General features: G+C 36.6%; 1 protein-coding gene across 1 annotated transcript; it reads right to left on the minus strand.

Annotated features, from left to right (window-relative positions):
* Window positions 1-7,958: 7,958 nt before the first annotated feature.
* Window positions 7,959-10,501, minus strand: LOC149179077 (uncharacterized). Its single transcript, XM_089422341.1, has 4 exons — window positions 10,399-10,501; window positions 9,309-10,287; window positions 9,098-9,203; window positions 7,959-8,888 (listed from the first exon to the last, which is right to left on the minus strand). The coding sequence occupies exons 1-4, from the start codon at window positions 10,499-10,501 to the stop codon at window positions 7,959-7,961; spliced, it is 2,118 nt and encodes a 705-aa protein (XP_089278467.1).
* Between the last annotated feature and the right edge of the window lie 6,261 nt (window positions 10,502-16,762).

Raw genomic sequence — 16,762 nt, forward strand, 5'->3', positions numbered from 1 at the left:
CAATAATATTGTTTTTGGAATGTCTTAAATCTTCATTCTAATTTGATGATATCCTGAATGAGGATCCAACTTGGTGAAGTAAGTTAATCCATGCAATTCATCCAATAATTCATCAACGACGGGAATGGAAAATTTATCTTTAATAGTGAGTTTGTTGAACTCTCTATAATCCGGAAACATGCTCCATGACCCATCCTTATTGTGCATCAATACTACTGGAGTAGAGAAAGAACCTTGACTAGGTTGAAATATACCAGCCTCTAGCATTTTGACAACCATACGTTCAATTTCACTCTTTTGGCCATAGGGATATCTATAAGGCCTGATGTTTGGAGGAACACTTCTTGGAATCAAATGAATACCATGATCATGATCATGAATAGGTGGGAGGCCTTTGGGAGCCTCAAACATCTTGGAATGATTGTCCAAAACGTTTTGGAGATCTGGAGAATAGATGATTTTGATGAGGGATCCTCTAGCAAACATAATTGTACAATTACGTCCGATTGTTCTTCCTTTAGAAGCTTTGTCATGTTGCTAGAAATGATTATCTTTTCCGGTTTCCCTATGATACCCCTTAATTCAACTTCATTTCCTTCCGAAGAAAACTTCATGAAAAGTTTTGAAAATTAAAAGCTATTGTACCCAAAGATTGTATCCATTTGAATCCTAGTACAACATGAGTGCCAACCATTGGAATGGAAAGCATTGGACTATTCAAAACATATTCTCCGATGGATAGCTTGATATTATGGCACTTTCCAGAGAAATTTATCGTTCTTCCATTTGCAACCATCACTTGACACCCTGGTGTTGGATATATGAAGCAATTCAATTCCTTGGCTATATTACAATGAATAAAATTATAGGTACTGCCCGAATCAATCAACACAATTACCTTTTTCTTCTTGAAATGTACCTTTATATTTATAGCTTGAGGAGTGGTAATTCCAGCCGATGAATTACGGTATATGGTCGGATTCATTTCTTCTTTCTTTGGGGTTGGTTTTGGTGAGTATCATTTTGTTTTGACGTTTCTTGATCCTTTTCTTCCTGATATTTAACTGTTTGAACATTCTTATTCTTGATATGTCCTTTTGTCTTGAGAGTTTGAGGAGTGGTAATTCTTGCCAATGCTTTACAAGATATGATTGATTTCATTTCTTCTTTCTCTGGGGTTGGTTCCTAGTGTATATCCTCTCATTTTGACATTTCTTGATCCATTTCTTCCTCCTCTTCACAATCAATGTAAAATAATTTCCTCTCAGCACACTTATGACCTTTGATGTATTTGTTATCACAATTGTAAAAAAGACCTTTTGCTCTTTTTTATTCCAATTGTTGTGGTGTCAACCTTGTAGGTTGTGGAAGGCTAGGAGAAACAACACTTCCATATTTATAGCTTTTAGGGGTAGACTTCCTTGTCACTATAATTTTTCTTTCCACTTTTCTTTCCAACCTGAATGACTTCTCCATTTAATCAGGTTCCCAAAGATGAACCTCATGTTGAATGCTATCCTTTAAAGTCCCTATGGAGACATCAATCCTCCGCTTCTCTAGAATATCATTTACCCTTATATTCAATTTTTGAAAGTCCTCAATGTGCTCTGCCATTAAACCCTTTTGTTTAAGATTTATCAATTGGCTAAAGAAGGTGTTGCTCTTTGTATCCTCATAATGTGCTATCATTTCCTCCATGAAAATTGACCATTTGACAAGTGGTTTACGAGAAAAAAGTCCTTTATACCGTAAAATTTAATTAGGTTCTAAATAATTAGATGCAATATGTACCTTTTGTAATGGTGGTACACCATGTAGATCAAAATATTTCTCCATCTGTAGTATCCAATTTACCGGATCCTTTCCATCAAACTTCTTGATCTTGCTTTTTCTTTATTTTAGGAGCTTGATCTTGAAATGACTGTAACTCTATAGTTTTGGATCTTTGAGTTCTAAAATTTCAGCGTGTAGTAGCCCTCAGAGTCCTCTTTCTAACCCCACAAGTATGGTCAAAATTGGATTATGCAAGGAAGAGTTATGTCGAATCTCCCATGATGACCTAATTATAGACTAGTGTAGTAGAGAAAAATTGTACGAAGTTCCATGTGTCACTGTTTCAACCTTAGGTTCTGAAAATTATACCGAAACAAAATATAGTCTGTCCTCTCTCTATAAATTCTTACAAAATTTCAATCGGATGCTCAGAGAGAAAGTTATGACAATTTTCCCAAGGTCACCTACTTAGGACGTAATTCGGGAGTCTACAAAAACCCTAACTTCCTCAGATCATATATCCTACAATATAGTGAGACAAGATATAAAATTCAAACTTGAGGTTTAGAACGATTTATTCTAAAATGGGTTTGTTCTTTAGCTTCTGAAACTATGTAGCAAAAACATTATAGCAAACATTCCACGATGACCTATTTTAGATGAAATTTTGGAGCTTGCAAAAACCCTAACGTCCTCAGATCATATATCTGAAAATATAGCGAGACAAGATCTGAAATTCGATCCCAATTTTCAATGTGATTTCATCTCAAATGGGTTTATCTTTTAGTTTCTTCAACATCATTGGAAAATATTTATAGAGAAAATTCCACGATGACCTGTTTGGAGCAATGAAACCCTAGAATCCAAAGCTCTCATACCAATTGTTAAGAAACCAGCTCACAAAAAGATAGAAAAGATAGATCAACGCCTTAGAATTCAACCTCTTCGAGGGGGAAACCTCGATTACATTACACAAATGAACAATTCTTGGATGATAAAAATGACAAAACCTCCCTTCTATATATAGGAGTCTAAGGGGTCAGAATACAATCAGAGCCGACATAACAATAATAATGTAAGGGCATAATAATAACAATAGTGTGCTTCTATGGGGAACAATAATAAAAATATGGGGACTACATGGGCACAAAGATATAATAAGGGGTTACACTAGTACTATAGGGAAGTATAAAAAACTCCCTATACAATTCTTTGGATATTTAAAAGTTTTGATATTTAAAAGTCTCGATGTCCCAATATCAGAATATTAGACATCGAGGTTTTTTGTTTGTACGCTTTTGAAAACTTGCGGTGTTACTAATTACCTATGATATCCGATAAAAAATTATGGTGTGGCTATTTGGTTGTTAACCTAAGTCTTCCTACTCCATTAAAGTGCCTTCTCCTCCTCCTATTTCAATTCACCCCTCCTATTTCATATTGTTTAAGCCACGTATTGTTTGAAGGACACATATTTTTTTTGTTTGTTTGAGTTTTATTATATGTTATTTGTTTCTATAATTATATTTTATATTATACTATAATTATTATTATAATTTTAATTTGAATATATAACTTAACTATAATATAATTTTAATTTTAATTAATTTTTAATCTTTTTTTTTTTTTTTGTAAGCTACGGTGTTACCATTTCTATTATATACATCGAAAATAGGGTATATATGCAAAGGCGACCTAAACCTGCCCCGAAGGGAAACCAGGTCTGTTGGTCCCTAAAAAATATTGTCTAGTTTGGTTTACTTATCTATCATCAAAACTTACATCTAACATAAGTCTTACAGTCTTTTATCTGCTATATATTCCTTACTATCTATAATCAGAAGCTTTAACCAGCTATCTTAGACAAAAGAACATTGTAGTTTATATCATCATGCAAAACTAAAAAGAATAACTGAGCATACTCTTCATTCTGCCTTGGTCTCTTCCTTGGGCTCCTCCTCTCGCTTCGCCTTTATCAGGTTCTTCAGCATACCTCTGATTTCTTCTAATTTGATATCTTGGTTTTGGGTCATAAACTGCAGGCTGGTCACCTATTTCTTCATGTCCGACATCCCTTGAGCAATCTCTGTCATCTCAACAGCAACTTGCTCCATGGCCCTGGCAAGCAGGTGCTTCATTACCTAGTACATATGAAGTGCTTTCCTGTACAGCGTAAGTCTCCCTCGCGTGTTCCCAGGGTCTGGTAGTAGGGTGTCCCATTCTTCCATTTCGGGGTCCGAGGGTTCTTCCAGCACTCCTTTCTCCATCGCATCGATGATTCTCCTAATGTCTGCGTTGGTTTCCTTACTAGAGGCTACCTCTGCTTCCCGAACTGCCTACCCGATTGAGCGTCGTCCCCTCCTCTGTTGTTCATAAACTGGAGTCTCATTTCCAACACAGTTCTCCTGCCTCGTTCTCGTTTGCCCTCTGCATCTTCCTATTTTACTCGGTTTTCCACTACTACTATTTCTACTCCTCTGCCCAACTTCAAAGGTTACTCTCACCCCGCCATCCACCTTTCCTATCTCCATATCTTTATCTTCGGAGCTATCGGTCGCCACCTTCAGCTGTTCCTGCTCTCTCACAGGATACTTCCCTGCACCCTCCACCTCCTGCTTTACCCTTCTTCCTCCCTCCATCCTAATACTTATGCTGCCCCTGAGTGTTTGGTTTACGTCTCTCTGCTAGACCGATTCTTCCCTCCCTTCCTTCTTTGCCTTGCATTTGTTTGTCATTCCGCCTGCATTACTCCTTAACTGAATTTCGCCACCTAGCATCTGAGGCTGCAGATGGTCGCTGCCGGGTCTTATTCCTATTCTTGCCATAATTTGTTTCGCTTCATTCCTTTGTATGCGCACTGCTCCACCGCCCTTCACCTCAGCTCGATTAATTATTGCCGTTCTGAATGACGTCTGCCAACCACCTTCCCATCCCATCAGTGCCCTGCAGTGTCCGTAGTTCACCACCCCGATCGGGGCATAACTGTTATCATATTCATAGTTGTGTTGCTGCATTATAGTCTTGTTCTATGATTCGATCTAAGTCCACCCATCTTGTCGCGGCTAGCTGGTCTGTCCATCTGCTATCCACTTTTCCCCCTGTTTCATTACATCCCCAATTTGCCAAATAGTCTGCTGGTCTGTTACCTTCTCTCCTTACATGGTGTATGACTTTATAATCAATATTTTTCATGATTTCTTCTAAATCCTGTACCAACCCCGCTGTTCTCCAGCTCTTGGCCACCTGTTCCCAAGACTTGCCATGGTTAAGTTTCTTGATAGTCTCTATAACCAAATTAGAGTCTCCTTCGATTTCTAATTTCCTATATCCATTCCTTATGGCAATCTTGATTCCTTGGTATACCACCATGAACTCGGCTTCATTGTTACTCATTAAGCCCCCTCTGTCTGCATATATCCATCTGGTTTGACCTTGGTTGTCTCTGAAGATTCCACCGTATCCGGCCAGACCTGGATTTCCTTTTGATGCCCCGTCAAAGTTTAATTTGGTGAAGCCTTCTTGAGGGCGGATGAAAACCGTAGGGCTTTGGTTTCTTGTGACCTGTTTCTTTTGGTGGTGTGGAAAGACCATTCCTGGTTCCAAGTTTAGATTTCTTAGGATATATCTCTCTTCCTCCGGGGTGTTCCAGTCCTCCTCTGCCCATGTTTCCGATAGAATTGTTTCCCTTATTTGGCTCTGAGTTCTTTTCCAAACCTCCTCCGGAGTAGATGTTTTCCCTTGAAAGATCCTTTTATTTCTCTCTTTCCAAATGTTCCATATGTTGAACCCCACTACCAGGCTCCAGGCTCTTCTGATCACCGGACTTTGGAATTGTCCCTTTCCCCACTGGAATAAAGTTTGAGTTATATCCTGGGGGTCTCTTTTTGTCTTTCCGAAGAGGCTTCTAGTTTCTTCCCATTGGTGTTGGGCTACTCTACAGCCATTCAAGATGTGTTCCTGGTTTTCATCTCCTTGCTTACATAGGCTGCACCTTGACGGTCCTGAGAAACCTCTTTTTTGAATTTGATCCCATGTGAGTATGCGCTTTCTTCCTACCAGCCAGGCAAACATTGTGACCTTCGGCCACCATCTGTTCTTCCATAGTTGTTTCCAGTCTTGGCTGTGGTCCTCCTGAGCGCTTTTGATTTTTATGGTGTATGCTTCTTTGGTTGTGAAAGTACCTTTTGTGTTTCCCCCCCATCTGAGGATATCTGGGCCATCTCTTTTTTTAATCCTTCTTGAGTCCAATTCTTTATTTATCCGTGCTTTTAGATCTTCCTCCATGTTATTATCCCATTCTTCTGGTCCTTTCCATTCTCTCCAGATCTCATTTTCGCCTTCTTCCTTCCAGTAATCTTTGACTAGGGTTAATCCTTTCTCCTTGGCTGTCCTGTATGTGTTTTGCATTCCCTGATTTTCCAACATTTTTCCCCTCTGCTGCCAAGCTTCCTCCCAAAATTTTGTTGTTCGTCCGTCCCTAATTTCCCAGAATGCATGTTCTCTTATGATGTCTCTGTTCTGGCATGCCAGTTCCCATATTGCTGAACCTTTCGGCATATCTGCCTTTCTCAGTATTTCTTCAGTTGTAGTGGGCATGTTATATTTTGATGTCCATATTTCTTTCCAGAGATCTTTGCCTCCTTTCAACCACCGCCACCAGAGCTTCGCTGCAAGGATTTGATTTAGGGTGAATGGATCTCTCAGCCCTAACCCCCCTTCCTCCTTAGGTTTTGTTAAGTTGTTCCATGAGCATAGGGCCCATTTCTTCTGTTGTTTAGGTCCTCCCCATAAAAATTTCCTGTAGATTTCATTCATTTTGGTGCAGACTCCTTTCGGTACCGCCATAACCGATAGGGGGTATATAGGGATAGATTGTAGTGTCGATTTGAGAAGCACCAGTCTAGCTGCAATATTTAAAGACCGAAAAGACCAGTTTTCGAGTCTATTTTTGAGTTTCTCTATAGTGGGTTGCCAGTTGGCTATCCTTAGAGAGCTGAGGTCGAGCATAATTCCTAGATACTTGGTAGGCAATTCTCCCTTTCTGTACCCCAAGATTCTTGTTAAGTGATTTTTAACAGTCTCCGATGAATTGAATATGAAAGTGCTCGATTTCTCCTTATTTATTTCAGTTCCTGAAGCCTCCATAAATACCTCCAGGATCTCCTTTACCTTCTTCACTTCTCTCAAAGATACTTTGCAGAAGATCATGATATCGTCAACGAACTGCTGGTGTGTAACTGAGATGTTGTTTCCCCACAAGCATAACCCTTTAATTTTCCTTTCTCTTAGTTCTTTCTTGAAATACCTGCCTAACCCTTCTGCTGCTATTATGAATAGAAAAGGGGACAGGGGGTCTCCTTGGCACAGGCCTCTTGTTGCATTGAAGGTTGCTGTCGGTGTTCCATTTAGGAGAATAGAGAAATTCAGAGTGGCTATCATACTGAGTATCCAATTTACCCATCTGTTACAGAACCCATAGGCTTGAAGTATGGCTTCCAGATATTTCCAATTCAGCCTGTCATATGCTTTTGAAAGGTCCAACTTGATCATCATGCCTGGCTCTTTTCTTTGTTTTAAGGTATGTATGACCTCTTGAGAGACTACCAGTCCATCCAGGATTTGTCTTCCCTCCACGAACCCTATCTGTTCAGGGGATATGATACTGGGCAGGATCGGTTTGAGCCTACTAACCATTAAAGTGGCTATAATCTTGTAAATAACATTACATAGGGCAATCGGTCTGAAGCCTTCTGCTGTTTCAGATTGGGCCGATTTAGGGATTAGCGTTAATAGAGTTGAATTTAACCCCGGCCAAACTTTTTGGTGAATGCGTGCCTCCTCCACCACTTCTAAGATTTCTTCCCCTATGAAATGCCAGCAAGCTTGGTAGAACTCCGCAGTGTACCCATCAGGACCAGGGGCTTTATTTCTTTTCAGGCCCTTCACTACTTCCTCTACTTCCTCTAAAGTAGCACTCCTCATCAGGGCTAAATTCTGATCTCTGGTTACTAACTTGGGTATTTCTCTTACTACCTTGGCTATTGCCTCTGATCTGTTTCTCTGGGGTTCTTTGAGAAGGTCTTTAAAATGCTTTACCAAGTTCTGTTCCATATCCTCATGCTGGGTTATGCGTTGGCCTTCCTTGTTTTTGATAGAAAAGATCCTATTTCTTTGTCTGTGTTGAATCATAGCCTTGTGTTTCTCTCTCCTTCTCTAAGCCACTGGATTCTAGACTTTTGCTTCCATAAAATTTCTTCCTGTATCCTGCGTTCTTCTAATTGACTTATTATTATGCCTTCCTCTCTGGTTCTCTCCTCATTTCTACCTTCCAGAATGTCCTTCTGCTGCATTTCACTCATCTTTTGTTCTAGGCGCTGTTGCTCCTTGAAGATGTCCCCGAATTCCTCCTTGTTCCATTTTTTGATTCTTCCTTTTAGCTCTTTCAGTTTAAGTTGAAAGGTTTGCATTTTGTTTCTACCTCTTTGTTCGCTTTTTGTCCACCACTCTTCTATTTTCGGTAGGAGCTTCTGGTCTCTGAGCCAGAAAGCTTCAAACCTGAAAGGTCTACTTTTGGGGCTTTGCTTGAGGTCAATCTCCAGCTTTATTGGCCAATGATCTGAGCCTGCTACTGGGAGGATCATGGCTTCTATAAACACATCCTTCATCATGATTTGTTCGGAGATCAGGAACCTATCCAGCCTTGAGGCTATTTGATTTGTCCCTCCTCTGCGGTTATTCCATGTGTGGGATCCATTTATAGTTTGAATATCCACTAATCTTTGTTCTGTTATCATTTCTCTAAATGCTTCCATATCTGGATCTATCCTTCTCAGCCCTCCTTTCTTTTCTTCTAGGGTCTTGATCATGTTGAAATCTCCCCCTATAATCCACGGCCTCTCTGGGATGAGCTCTCTCATTGCTTTTATATTTTGCAAGAACCTTTTTCGTTCTATCGGAGTGTGTGGCCCATACACTCCTGTTAGGACAACATATTCCGTTGATCCTATAACCTTGAATGTTCCCGATAGCATTCGTGGGAGACTTATCCAGCTTTCAAATTGTATTTCTTCTGTGTTCCATATGATTGCCAATCCACCTGCGCTGCCTATTGCATCCTGCCCCATTATTTCATATCTGTTATTGCCCTTGCTCATTATCTCTTTCATTCTCTCTGTACTAATTTTTGTTTCTTGGATTATCATTATGCTCGGTCTGTCTCTATTTAACCTCTCCTTCAAGTATCTTTGTTTGCCTCTACTGTTGAGGCCTCTTATGTTCCAACTTGTAATTATCATTTCAAAACTTTTGGTGGTATTTGGAATACCTCTGAAAGAGGTATGACCCTTCCGGAGTTTACCAATGTCTCTCCTACTTCCTGAATTGTCTCATTCAGCGTCCTTCTGCCCCTTTTTCTCCCTCCTTTGCCAGTACTGCTCATTCCCATATTCTGGTTTCCTTGTGGGTCTATCGGCTCCATGCTGGTTGTTGTTGTTCCTCCTACTTTTTCTTTGTATTTTTGAAATGCTTCTTTATACAGTTGCTTCTGCTCCTCCGGGATGAACCTTTCATCTAACGATCTCCATTCCTGCAGCAACTTCTTCATTATGTATTCCTCTTCTCCTCCTCTCTCTTTCTGGGGATCTATCTCCATTTGTATTTGTTCATTTGATTGTTCATTTTTTTCCTTTGTCTTCCCAGGGTCTACTCCTTTTTGTCCTGGTATTTGTTTCTCTGTTACCGTTGGACTTTCCGCTATCTCTTCGTCGCTGTCTTCTTTTTCCCCCACTTCAGTTTCTTCTTCTTGCAGGATTTTGAATTTATTCTGTGTCTCCAAGGTACTATTCTCTTTTGTCATTTGTCGTTGTGTTTTGCTGGATCCTGATTTCTTCCTCTGTTGGACTTCCTTAAAACCCTCTTCGCCTTGTTCCGTATCCTCTGTTGTTGTTTTCTCTTCTTCCCTCCTCTCCCTTCCTTCCTCTGTTCTATAGAGGGGACATTGCCTGAATAGATGCCCATACTCGTGACAACGCCTGCATCGGAAGGGTATGTGTTCATAGTCCACTGGTTGTTGCCAGATCTCGTCATGATATTCCAACTCAATATAATCTGGGAGGGGTTCTGTTATATTCATATAAGCGCATATTCTGGCATAAGATGTATATCTTCCTCTCTTTGTGGATTCTGCAACTTTCACAAAGGAACCTATTGTATTCCCTATGCCTTTTAAGATTTCAGGGTCCCAAAACTCCATTGGGAGCCCAAAGAGTCTGATCCAGACTGGGGCTGCCAACATTTTCTCTTTATCTGGGTTGTAGCAGTCCACCCAATGTCTCATAAATAGGCCTGCATTGTTCATGAAATAGGGTCCTCCCTCAAAGATCCTTTCCTTGTCTTCTAAGTTGGAGAATATCACTGTAAAAAAACCCTTTGCGCCTAGTTTTAGTTCTACATGTCCCTTCGGTTTCCATCTCTGTTGTATCCATTTGGACAGATCTTTCTCTGACGGCCAGAACCCTATAAATTTACAGATTAAAGCATAATCTTTCATATAACTCCTATATTCTTCCAGTTTATTGTTTGGTATTACGAACCTGGGTTTCTTCGTGGCCCTGGGCAGACATTTACCTTTCAGTCCCGCCTGCCAGTTTGCCCCGCTTGCCGAGTTTTCGTTGTCGTTTATCTTCGTCCCTATCTTCGTGCGCTCCCGGCTTGCCTCTCCCGTTGCCATGTTCTTGTAGGAGGGGATCTCTCCCCTCCCCTGGTTTGTTTCCATTTGAAACCCTCAGTGCTATTACCCTTTTCGTTCCTTCAAGTCGTGCTTTAGTATTCCTTGCTCCGGCCTTATATCAAGATAGTTGCGCTCCCTGCTCGTTTCGCTGCAAGGTTACCTACAATACCCTTTGTCCTGCTCTCTACGTTACTGATGCCTTCATTACCGAAACCCTCGTTTCCTCCAGAGCCAGAGCCCTCCCGCTCTACATCCGCTTCCCCCTTGATCTCCGATGTGGCCCTATTTTAATTTTTTATTAATTAAATTTTAGTTTATAATTAATTTGTAAATTAATTAATTTAATTTTTTAATTACAATTAAATTAATACTAATTATGAAATAATTGTGATTTAATTTAGGATTATATTTTAATTGAAATTTCCTAATTTTAGCCTAGGCAACAATTTTTCTAGAAGTCTGGCAATTTTGACACTTCAACTTTGGAAGCTCATAAGTTGTGTTTTACTTAGCCAAATCAAGCCTAGGATGGCTCATTGGATAGACAAAATCACAGAGAAAATTTATAAAGTGGTTCCATAAAAAGATTGTATTATGTAATGAGCCTAAAATTTATCAGAAGATCAAGCTCCAAATTAAAAAAAAAAATTAATTTTCTAAGTTTAATTTTATGCATTTGTTTGCTCATAACTTCTGTTGAATACAAATTCATTCGAATGTGTTCTCCTTGACTAATTATATATTTAAAAGAATCAATTAAAAGCTCAAATTTCATTTTATTTATTTATTTAAATAAGTTTTGATTGGAGATATTTTGTGTTTCAGAGTTTGTATTTTAATTTCAACTCGTATTTTAATTGAATTTTATTTGTTTTGGCAAGAAAACAATTGGAGAGATGAGGAAAAGAAGATTTCAATCAATGAAATTTCTCTAGCAATAGAAGAAAAGTAATTTGGGCCAATCAAAATTGCTAGAGCAGAATTACTCTTCAACAACTCTCTTATTTGGACTTCATTTTTGTAAGTTATAAATAGTGGCTTGTAGAATGTGCAAAGGACTTCTCTTCTCTGCAATTCTAGAATTTTTAAAAGCATTATTGTAATAGGAACTTCATTTTTGTAGGTAGAGATGATAAATATCAGATCTGGGGATTATTGAGATTTGTCTATTTTCACTTTGAACTTTGTATGTGAGGAGCAAAGCTTGCACTATTGCAGCTCTTGTTGTAACAACAAAGTTTAGGAGTTGTAGAGGACTATTGGAGATCAGAGCTATAGAAACAGGTTCAACAAATTGGTATTTAAAATACTATTTTTTAATACTGGTTTCATTTTATAATAGTAGAAACATGTCATTTTCATTCATATTTGTGCACTATTGTTGATGTGAGTAATTATCCTCAATAATCTGTTTTTATCTCTGCCCTTGTGTACTGAACTCTTATTTTTGAGTAACTATTTACTCAAAAATCAGTCTTTTAATTCTTATTTAACAAACAATAATATTTTGTAAACTATTTCCTTATATTAGTATTTAATCATTCGAGTTATTGATTTAATAATCATCATCATTATGTGAACAACTTCCTAAATGTTGTTGATTAATTGTTCCAGTTAATAAATATCTGAACATAATGTGTTTTGATATTCATAATATTAGTTAATTGAACTACTTCGTTAGCTTGATATTCATTATAGTCCACCCTTATTTAAATCCCAGTCATTGAAATAGTTTTCTCTCCGTTGGGTTAAATCTGCATCTTCCTAATTGAGATAGGCTTATCATCCTTTTCCTTTTGCTTGCATTCTTGGATTAATTTGTATTTAGATTTAATTATGAATTCATATAATTCCTCTTATTAAAGAAACAAACTTCAGTTGTGACTTGGCTGAGCCACATATCAACTTAAGGATCACTTTCTTTCCTGAGCTAAGAAATACGGTTGATCTAATGTCTCTTCTCTATTGGTAGATGAAATTCATACTTTAAGCCAATAGTGATAGAGAGAAGGTAATTGGACCTAGTTTAACTATTTGGAACCACCATTCCAAATAGAAAATGAGTTGTTCTAAGGTCTCGACCAGGTGATCTACCTTATAATGTGGAGGCAGAGGATTTTGAGCCTTCAATATTTTTGGCAGTAGAATGAGGGCTTGAAGATTTGTTTGCTTTTTGAGTTTTTTTATTCTATAGTTTTATTTTAATGACAATGGCTCCTTCCAAAATTCCAATCAGGAGTTGCATTTCTAGACGTGCATCCACCAATATTCCACCAGAAATAGTAAGACACTTGTCGAAGGTAAAGTTTGATGGTAAGAAGAATGTTTCTGCATTTGATCATGCATTGTAGTTTATTCAAAATTTTTCAAATTCTACCTTTCATGATATTGATGAAGTCATTTTATGCACACTTTTTACTCGTACATTCTCAGGGAAAGCAAGAAGCTAGTGTCAATCTCTGCCAGTTGCCTCTATTCACAGTTGTGATCAATTTATCACAAAATTCCTTTATAAATATGATGGATATGATTATGACTATGTATGTGATGAATTCGAATAACTACAAAGATTTGAAAATGAATCTCTCTTATATTTTACTACTAGATTCAAATTCATTTTCTTGAAATTCAAAGTTGAAGATATACCTTTAGAAATTGAACTGATCGATTGGTTTGAGTATATGTATTCTCTTTCTCCCATTTCAAATCTGCATGTAACAATTAAAAGCTTTGATGACTCTCCTTCAACTTCTTGTAATATTATCAAAAACTCGGATTTATAGGTGCACATTAGCCATGATGAAGTGGCCTCAACCATGTATGATAAATTTTTAAATCTACTACACACTTCTTACAGTATTAATGATTATCATGCTAATGAACCATTATCACAAAGCTTGCAAGAATTTAATAAACAACTACAAGAAGAAATGAGTGACAAACTTGAAGGACCATCTACCACAAAATCTGAAAATCAGTGTGAAATTAATTTAGAAAACTAGTTATTATATCATCAAGTACAGGTAGAAATTGAAGTTTTCAATAATATGCAAGATGTTCTAGATATTTGTGAATTTGGTCATGTTAATCAAACGCCAAATTCAGGGAAGCTAAATAATATTCTTCAAGAAATCACAATTAGCTAAGTAAATGATTTGGAATCTGAAATTTGCAATGGAAAGAATTTACAAGAATCTACAAATAGAGATATTTTTAAATTCATTTCTTTTGATTCTCATTTTCACATCTATCTTGATATTTTTGCTAATAAAAAATTATCCCCTCCTTACTTTCATTTTATTCTGGAAAATAGAGAGGTTGATATAAATGAATTTGCTATTAGTTTTTATCAAGATAGAGAGACAATTATTGATCATTATTCTCACATTAATGAACACGTGCTCCATATTCCCTCTTATTTCGATACATCAGATAAGAATAAAGAGAGTACAAGTGAATGTCCTGAAATCATTTATGATGACTGCTTTAACATTGAGGATGTTGACTCGTCTCGTTCCCTATTAAACCCTCATGTTCCAAATCAGTGTATACTTGAAAATGAAGAGAAACTCTGTACATAAATTGTTCCAATTGGTTCTCATTTTCAAACAACTAATCATCTTAATGATTTCAACATTCAAGAACTCCTCCCAATCTAAGAATCTTATAATGATCAAGCTCTCATTCCTATTCATAGTCATGATCTTGTCTCTAATTGACAACTTGGTGTTGGTGGTCATTCTAATTGCATTATTCTGGCCAATTCTTGTGGAGAGGAAATGACTTCAAACCAGTCCCAATTTTGACATAACACTAGTTGTAACAATAATGTAAATTGTGATTTGATTTTGTTATTTTTCCTTCACTTATTTTGTTTGATTTCAGATTTGTTTTTTATTTTTTAGTTTTTCTTATATATTAAGCTGGCATATTGAGTATTTAAATATTGAACGTTCAATTGATGCATTGCCTAAATGGAAAAATTAAGCTTCAAATTATAATCATGAACATCAAGAGATATTGCTCTTCCAATTTCAACTGATGTTCATCTCTTCTCACTTGTTTCTTTTCTCTCGAAAGTAGTGCCAACAAGAGAGTGTATCTTCACAATATGACCAATGATCTAATTAAATTAATAATATTCTTTTGAATCTGTCATACTTTCATCCACATTTCATTGACACATTTGAAATATTTTTGGAAAGTTTCCTAAACTGAAGATTGTTAATAATTTAACATATGTACATAAGACTGACAAATTCATGCAGGCCATTGTATCTAAAAATTCATTCCCACAATCTGACCTATCATCTTCTCTTTTGAACCTCTCCCATTCATTAATAGAAATCCATCCAGATTTCTATGATCCAGTTGAAATTCAGCTGGAAAGGACATTTCAAGAGAAGATGATTGTAATTAAGTCTCCTTTTGTAAATATATTGACAATAATTGTACATTCGTCAATCAAATTTAGTTATGTTAGTTTAATTTTAATTGCATTTTTGTTAGTGATGTTCGATATGTACATACACTTAGGAAACAAAATGAGAGAATGGTTACACTGGAAATACGACTATACCTAGTCACGTTTCTTTTCATTGAATTAACAATAGTAATAGATTAATTTAGATTAGATTCTTTTTCTATTGCATAATAAGTAATGAATCCAAGTTTTTCTTGGCATCCGCTTTCATTTTCTAGAAAAGTAGCTTACAACATATCATAAGCTCTCATGTAGTTAGAGCATACATACTTGTGAAGCACTTGATTGTCTTGTTTTTGCAAAACTTCATCACATTGATAAAAAAAAATAAATCATATATGAAGAAATTAGAAGGAATTTCTATGGCTTCGAAATTTTTGATTCACAAGTATTTCTAAAAAGGCTCATTTTCGCCACTCTTGTCCTATGATGTAAATTTAAGAAGGATGCAATTTTGAAAGTTTATTACTTTGTACTTTTTACTAAATAAGTGGATGATTTTGAGCATAAGAAAATTTTGAGAAATGCATGGGAGAACTTGAAGATTCGTGAGGTAAACTTATGGCCAAAATTCTTCTAGGTATGCATTAACATGTTCATCTTCCTCTATTGTTTGATTTTATTTTTTTTATAGTTATTTTTTATTTTTGTTTTGTTTGTTATTCCAACACTTCAATGGTTTGATTTTGGAGACTTTAGATAAGTAAGTAGCCAACCCTTTCTAAATATGCAACATGTTCAACATGTTCAAGGAAGTATTTGTTGTTTCATAAAATTTGAGCATTCTTTAATTATGTTTCTATTCATTAAAACCCCAAGAGGCCTTTTTGTATCAAAATTAATGCACTATCGGGAGATTCGTATTGGATCCTTATAATATCATAACTTTCCTCATAAGAAACTTATGATAGAATCATTCCCTCATCTAATATTTCTAATAATTAATAAAACTATTAAAGGGGATTTTGGTTAAAAGGCGAAGTTGACTTCGGTGCTTCATTTTAAATTAAATACTTTAAGAGTTGTCAGCCCCACAACTGCCACTTGGCATATCGGCCTTCACAAATATCGTAACTTATAAAGTATGTTATCCTCAAAACTCCTGATATCTCAATCATCCCATATTGAAACACTTTGATACCCCAATATCCCAATATTTTTTCCCCCCTGATACCTTCAGTTTTATCCTATTGGATTTTTTATAAGAAGCACCTATTCACTACACTCTTGATATTCCCAATCCCTCTTACTTCTGATATCCAATATTCCTGTCCTCAACCTATATTGGGATTTTGATATCAAATGATTTCTTTTTGAATCCCCGATATACTATCACTGATATTAAAGTTTCAGTATCACTTCCCGCCTCCACTTTTTTCTTTAAATATTATTTATCGAAAGTTTGATAAATCATAACTTTCTAAAGTATAGCAAAGTGATTTCTCTGATATTTTTCTTCTGATATGCTCATGTGTGCAAACCCACATGAATTCATTTTTTTCAACTTAGCAATATGAGCCAATAATCAAATTCTTCCTCTCATCGATGCAACTAAAATGAAATGATTACACTCTTTATTGCGCAAATTTTCTACAAACAGAGGAAAATTCACACAAACATCTTGCATCAAATGCTATTATCCATGATTTTATCTATGTTAGTTCTGAATCTTACAATTTCCAAGTTGATTTTAACCATTTCATCACACTCATTAATATTGTTTTCCCTTAGTGATAGTCCTTTCTTCTGAAAGGATTCAGAGCCTCTAATTGGTGAAT

This window comes from Pinus tabuliformis, chromosome 4_1 (assembly GCF_031772625.1).
Source record: "Pinus tabuliformis cultivar Carrire ecotype Pingquan chromosome 4_1, CPIR1, whole genome shotgun sequence".
Classification (NCBI taxonomy): domain Eukaryota; kingdom Viridiplantae; phylum Streptophyta; class Pinopsida; order Pinales; family Pinaceae; genus Pinus; species Pinus tabuliformis.

Bases quoted from the DNA above. Each gene is read 5' to 3' on its own strand.
- LOC149179077 (XM_089422341.1), bottom strand. From the start codon at position 10,501: ATGGCAACGGGAGAGGCAAGCCGGGAGCGCACGAAGATAGGGACGAAG. The intron at 10,288-10,398 runs GTAAATGTCTGC...GTAAATTTATAG, and splicing joins CTGGCAGGCGGGACTGAAAG to GGTTCTGGCCGTCAGAGAAA. The intron at 8,889-9,097 runs GTATTCCAAATA...ATAATGGGGCAG, and splicing joins GGGTCATACCTCTTTCAGAG to GATGCAATAGGCAGCGCAGG.